General features: G+C 34.4%; 1 protein-coding gene across 1 annotated transcript in view; it reads right to left on the reverse strand.

Annotated features, from left to right (window-relative positions):
- LOC105054605 (uncharacterized) overlaps positions 1 to 4,092 on the reverse strand; it is a 41,710-nt gene extending 37,618 nt beyond the window's left edge. The window contains exons 1-3 of the mRNA XM_073246469.1: positions 3,941 to 4,092; positions 3,387 to 3,576; positions 3,079 to 3,177 (exon numbers count right to left, since the gene is read on the reverse strand). Coding sequence (XP_073102570.1) covers positions 3,079 to 3,177; positions 3,387 to 3,495 — 208 coding nt within the window. The 5' untranslated portion in view covers positions 3,496 to 3,576; positions 3,941 to 4,092. The remainder of the gene's footprint in view (positions 1 to 3,078; positions 3,178 to 3,386; positions 3,577 to 3,940) is intronic.
- Between the last annotated feature and the right edge of the window lie 2,255 nt (positions 4,093 to 6,347).

The raw sequence follows: 6,347 nt of genomic DNA on the forward strand, positions 1-6,347 counted from the left end.
CAACATCGGCTTTACAGTTTCATACCTATTGGAGATTGGATCATCATAAAGACTTTGAATTCAGCAATTGTTTTGTTATGAGAAAACTCAAAATCCAATTTTTATTATAAATGATCATAAGTTGGAATCTTTCAGTTCAATGGACCCCTTACCAACAGGTATAATAGTAGGTTTCAATCAAACCCCTAACCACCCAGTATCGTAGTTGATCATTAGTGAATCCTATTTAGCAAGTACAATGATTGGCATATCAATGAACCCAGACCAATGGGTACTACAGTTGGTTTAAGTGAACCCTTAACTAAGGAATCAACGAGTCCATGACCAACAAGTACATATAGTTGCTCACTAACCAGTTGATATTGAAATATCGTAATTAGTGTTCTAAAGCTTTCAAGTATTTTCAAGTATATCTCTGTATTTTTGAGATAAAGGGAAGTTAATCTCCACCATCTCTACCCTATACCCAGCCCATCCCTTGAGGCTTAACTCCTATTGGAGTCGAACCCCAACTCCCTTGCCTAGGTGAGGGGCATCTAAGCAAGCACTCAATGCTGTATATCCTAGCATATTCAAGTATTTCTAAGTGTATTTTAGTCAAACAAGTGTTTTCATGTTTTCATCAATTTTGCACAAAAAGGCATGTATCTTGGATTCTTGATGAACTATTTGAATTCAAAAAAATTCAATATTTCAAAACAAAGTTATATTGGTAAATGACTTATTGATATATCCTACATGATATTATTATTAACTATTTGAGTTTTAAAAAGTATTGATCCTTATTGCTTTCCATGTTCTATTTTCCTGATACTGCATTGTTCGCTATCTTGAGAGATGTAGCTCATGTACCTATTTAGTGTATTTCAGGGTGAAGAACTTGTTGGCTTAGCTTACTAGAAGTTTGAAGTATTTTGAGTTTTGCATAACAAAGCCTACATTAGAAAGAGTTGTAATGTACCTATAATGAACTAGTTTGTGTTTTGTAATGCACCACCATGAAGATTGTAAAAAATACCAGTATGTGTATTACCAGACGCTAGATGAAATTTTAGTTTGCTCCATTCAATAAAATAATCACTTATATCATAATCAAATGACAAGATTTGATTGGAGAATAGTATGCTTCTATGATGATTAATTAAAGTGATCTCGAGCTATTTTTCGATTGTAATTGTAATCACTCTTGGGATTTGGTAAAGCTAAGTGCTAGCTCATGGCAACACTTTTATCATGTGTCAATACAAGGGTACAACAAGCCCCATGCCATACCAGTATGATACCAGATCAGTATGGTACATCCCATGCCACTTGGTTTGATTTGGTAATTAAATATTATATTTAAGGAAACAAAAGGATTCTGCATCCTTGGTTGACTTGACATTTTGTGATCACCAATATACAGAAGGACCTATACATCTCTTAGTAACATTTATTAATACCTTCTAATGGCTTAAAAACCCCACCAATCATTTTGCCATTCCTTTTGTTGTTGAGACCTAAATAAACCTATTCAGGTGGGTTCGACTCTTCAATTTTTTTCTTTTTCCTTTTTAATGATCCAATAGGTTCCATTGAAGATTAGGGGTTTTTCAAGCCTTCTTAACGATTTGGAGGACAAATCACGCTCCCCCTTGAATGTATATTTTAAATTATTGAGATGATATTTTCCCCAAAACATTGTTTCTTTAATTGGTTTCTTTCATTCATCAAGGTATGCTGTCTCGACACTGAGCCATGTACCTTTGCCACCCTGTTACAATGTTGGTATGGTGCTAGTTCAACATACCAAATGTCAATATGCCCCTTGTATTGTGTACCATTACCAAACCGATACAATACCATTTGTCCTATACTGCCCAATTCGGTATGATATGGCATACCTTGGTTCATCTAGAATCCCACATACCACAAAACATTTTGGTTTTCCACTACATACCAATGATTCATTCCTTCACATAATCTTGTAAGATCCTAGGCCCACCATCCCACGACAAAAATTTTCTCTTACATTACTCAAGTCATTTCTCTTATATTACTCAAGTCACCAAATGCTAATTTTTAAGTAGATAGCATGGTTCTCTGCCCTTAACAAAGTCCTGGATAACAAATACCGTTGCTGTCATCTCTATCTTTATCATATGATCCTTCATCTAGACTTTATCATCTTGAGCTTTATGCATGAAATATTATTTTATTTTTTCCTTTCATTTCCTTAATACAACATAGCATTCTCCCACTTTGAGCCACAATCATTGTCTAAGCATATCTTCAACCATGCTGCCTTTCAACTTTGTATTAAGAAATACAAAAGAACACAAGATGAATAGCAATTTATTCTTGACTAGTATCTGGCACCTGTACTGCTGCACGTGCTTATTTTGCAGGGAAAACATTAAATGGATATGAGTCCCATTGTTAGTAAACAAATAATTAAATGAACGGTTTAAACCTCAAAAGTCAAAATCCATCACAATGCTGGGCTCCTAGCCTCTCCTTGCACATGCTTTAGCACACATGAGAGGAGTAGACAGCTAGACTCATGGGGTCATAAAGCTCTATTACGATTCTGCATTAAAAGCACTTGTCTATGCGATGGCCTCGCAGGAAATAGAAAAAATAATGAGGCTTCACTTTCTCGATGTCAGCCATGTGAGGCCAGCCTCAACTCTTTTGCACTATACATCTTCATATATGAGTTTAATTCACTTATTATTAAACAGCTGGTCCAATACACTTGCAGAAAGATATCTTCCCAGTACTAAAAAAGAGGGGAAAATGATATGTTATGTTCGCGATGCAATCACCCCCAATAATAAATGAAAGAAACACTTTCAGAAAAATTTTACCACATCATGGATTCCTTATTATTTTTTGAGCCTCGTAGACTGACTTGATCACTCGAGCAGAAAATTTTTGACCATGCAACTGTCAATCCACAGGACAATGAAACACCACTTACAATGGAATTACTAACGTACTAGACACCAATACATGTGAGAAGATAAATAAAAGGCTCTATTAAGGCTTCTTTGTTTGACAAAAAGAAAAAGGCAAGATATCTGGAACTTGTCATACCTGATGCAATGACATACTCTCCATCAGGAGTCACCTTAATTTTGGTCGTGGCAGTCTCAAACCTCAAATCCTGGATTATATCCACCCTTTGAAGGTAATCTAGTTGACGACATAAGAAGCAAATTATTTAATCAGTTACAACTCATGAACTAGGTTAAATTACATGATTCATTGCAAAAGATCCCAAAACAAAAAACATTAGGTAGCATATCAGCAAGAAATTAAGCTCAAAAAAAGAGGAAATACCAACGTGATATGAAGAACAAAAGACCGAATCCAACAAAGAGAAACGGAAAAAAAAGGAGTACCTTTATCCTTACGAAGGGCTCTGATCTTCCTGGGCGGGATCCATGTGGGCACAGAACGCTGGCCCGAGACAGAGTAGAGCTTGACGCCATTAATGGAGGTGGACTTCATGCTACCTCCGAACCCTAGATTTAGTTTTGGGGGAAGAGGAGGGCTTTGGAGCGGAGAGGCTTCTGAACTCCCCTAATTCCCCTATGCACAGTAAAAAAAAATAGCGGGATATTTTTTCCCTTTAGCAAGATGCAGGAGAACTATGAATTGAAAATTTTGCAGCCAAAGAAGAATCCATTCGATGGAAAATCCCCAAACCCTACAAAATATCATGCTTCCACCAAGATTAAACTCTCAAGACCTCAAGGGACCAACTCACACCGCCACAACTCGCACAAAACCCATATGCTTGAGACAAAACCCCAACTTGGAACCTAAGCAACCCCTCCGACCTCTCTCAGGTGTCCTCCTTCCCCACAGATCTCCGAAAGAGAAAATGAAAAGAAAAGAGAAAAAAAAGAAGGGAAAGGAAAAAAAATATCAATCAATGTGGAAAAGGTCTCACCTTTCGATTTTTTCCGTATTTCCTTTTCTTTCCGTTGATTTTTCTTATGTTTTCCCCCGGTTTTCCCTCTGGTTTTTCCGTCCGCAGCAGTTTCAATCGGGTGGGAGGCTTGGTGCGGCCGAATAGAGAAGCTCGGAAGATGGCTTGGGTTTTAGGTATTTATATGTAAGGCTTTACGAGTTCGTGTCGGATTGGAGGCCTAGAGCGGCCGAACCGGGAACCTTAGAGGATGGCTTTGCGTTGGGTGGCGATATGTGAGAGTCTAAACGAGATAAATAAATTATTAATTAATTTAAAAATAGATGCAGTTTTATTGATTAAGATAGTGATTAGGCTACCTAAAAATTTGAAGTTTAAATCTTCCCAAACTATACAACATATTATTAAATAAATTTTATTTAAATTTAAAATGGATTGACTATCTATAAAAATCCGTCCGACTGCCATATCTAAGTCTATTATAGAATTAGATGCGGGATTGGCCTATCATACTTTCAACCCATGTATTATATTGTAATATAGTTTTTTTAGATAGTTTAGATAGATTTTAATAATTTATATCTAAATATGTGAAATATTTGGATTTATTATACAAATGAAAAATATTGAAAAAATAAAAAATTAAAGTTGATTGTATTAATTGAATAGCACCATTTTATCAAAAAAAATATAGTTTTTAGATTTTTAAGATTAATTTTAGGATCTTACATTAAAATATATATAAATATTTAAATTTATTATATATAGTCTGAAAAATATCCAAAAATCGATATAAATAAAATCTATGACCTTAAATTGAACATACAAAAATATTTAAATTTATTATATATGGTTTGAAAACATCCAAAGATCAACATAATAAAGTTGATAATTTCGATTGTATGAATTACAATATATATATACACATATTTAGCTCAGAAAATTGAAATCTAGAAAAATAAATTTATAATTATGGATTACATTTGTTGATTGATTTTAAGACTTAATATTTAATAATAAATAATCTATTTATGAACTTGCATCTGGTCAAAATATATTAGATCGAATCTATTTAATATTATACTAGATATTAAGCTCGAAAAATTAGTGACCAAAATTAGGTTGAATTATGGAGTTTGTTTATTTTTCTAAATTGGATTTGGATATTGTTGTGGAAGCAATCTGCTTCTCATAATATTTTTTTTCCTTCGGATGCAATCGAACATTCACAAATGACTCAATGAAACCTCAAACACTAGAGAGCGATGAATGGTCAAGATGGACCAACCTTTCACCACGGGCCTCTTCCCAACCCCTAGCTTGGGATGACCCTGTGGGCAAAATCTTTTCGACCACATGGTGGAGATGTACGGACCCTATGGCCGCTGAGGACCAAGAACTAAACCCTCACAAGTTGATAGGAGATGACGCTCGAGTCTCAGACATGGGCATCAATCGAGGCCTCGGCTCTATACTAACCATTAACTACCAATTCTTCAGTCCACGTATACAAAATCAACAACTGTCTAACAACTTTAATTTGCACAGCAGTGGAAAGATCCCCTATCCTATTGACCTATCAGAACGTGGCTTAGTAGCCTAATGGGTTAAGCATAACGGTCAAAAGATTTCGACTAAACCGCCTATGGTTCCATCTTTATATAAAAGATATCATGAGGACCTTGAGGTAGGCTCAATGAGAGCAAAAGACGACATCTTCTTTTCTCACTCCCACTCTCTTTTCTCTAGTATTGTTTTTAATCTTCGGCTAACCTAGGCATCGGAGGATCCTCCATTGAAAAATTTTTAGTCAGTGTGGACTCCCTTGTAGGTTCTCTCAGGTATCTCGATCCCCGAACAGCATCCAACTTCAACCTTGTCACCAACGAACCGAAGACTTGCAGTTACAGGTATATTGTTGATTCAATTAGGATTAGTTTAGAGTTAGGTTAGTAACATTTCATATACGGGATGATATTATATTATGTCCAATAAATTACATACGCAAAAAATTCTAAATTATTTAATTATTTTTAAAAGATAAAATTTATCTGTAAAGTAAGTTTAAAATCAATTGACCCATTCTATGATGGTGACATAAAATATATTTCAGTTACAAAACTATAGTAAAAATTTATGGCAATACTTTTTGGTACAATCAATGTGGTAAAAATGATCCGCCTTCCTATACTTTGGTATAATTGCTATACATTTTTTAATGCTATATTTTATTTACTAAAAATGAATATATTTTTTATTAAAAAATTTTAATATATTTATTATATCAAGATATAAATTAAATAGAATTATTGATGATGAAACTGGTACAATGATCTTTATAATTTTTGAAAAATTAGCTCAGCAACTAATTGATGTCCTATACTTAATTTTGTAATGGATACAAAATGTGACATATTTAGTCTACTAG

Source organism: Elaeis guineensis, chromosome 12 (assembly GCF_000442705.2).
Source record: "Elaeis guineensis isolate ETL-2024a chromosome 12, EG11, whole genome shotgun sequence".
In the NCBI taxonomy this organism is placed as follows: Eukaryota; Viridiplantae; Streptophyta; class Magnoliopsida; order Arecales; family Arecaceae; genus Elaeis; species Elaeis guineensis.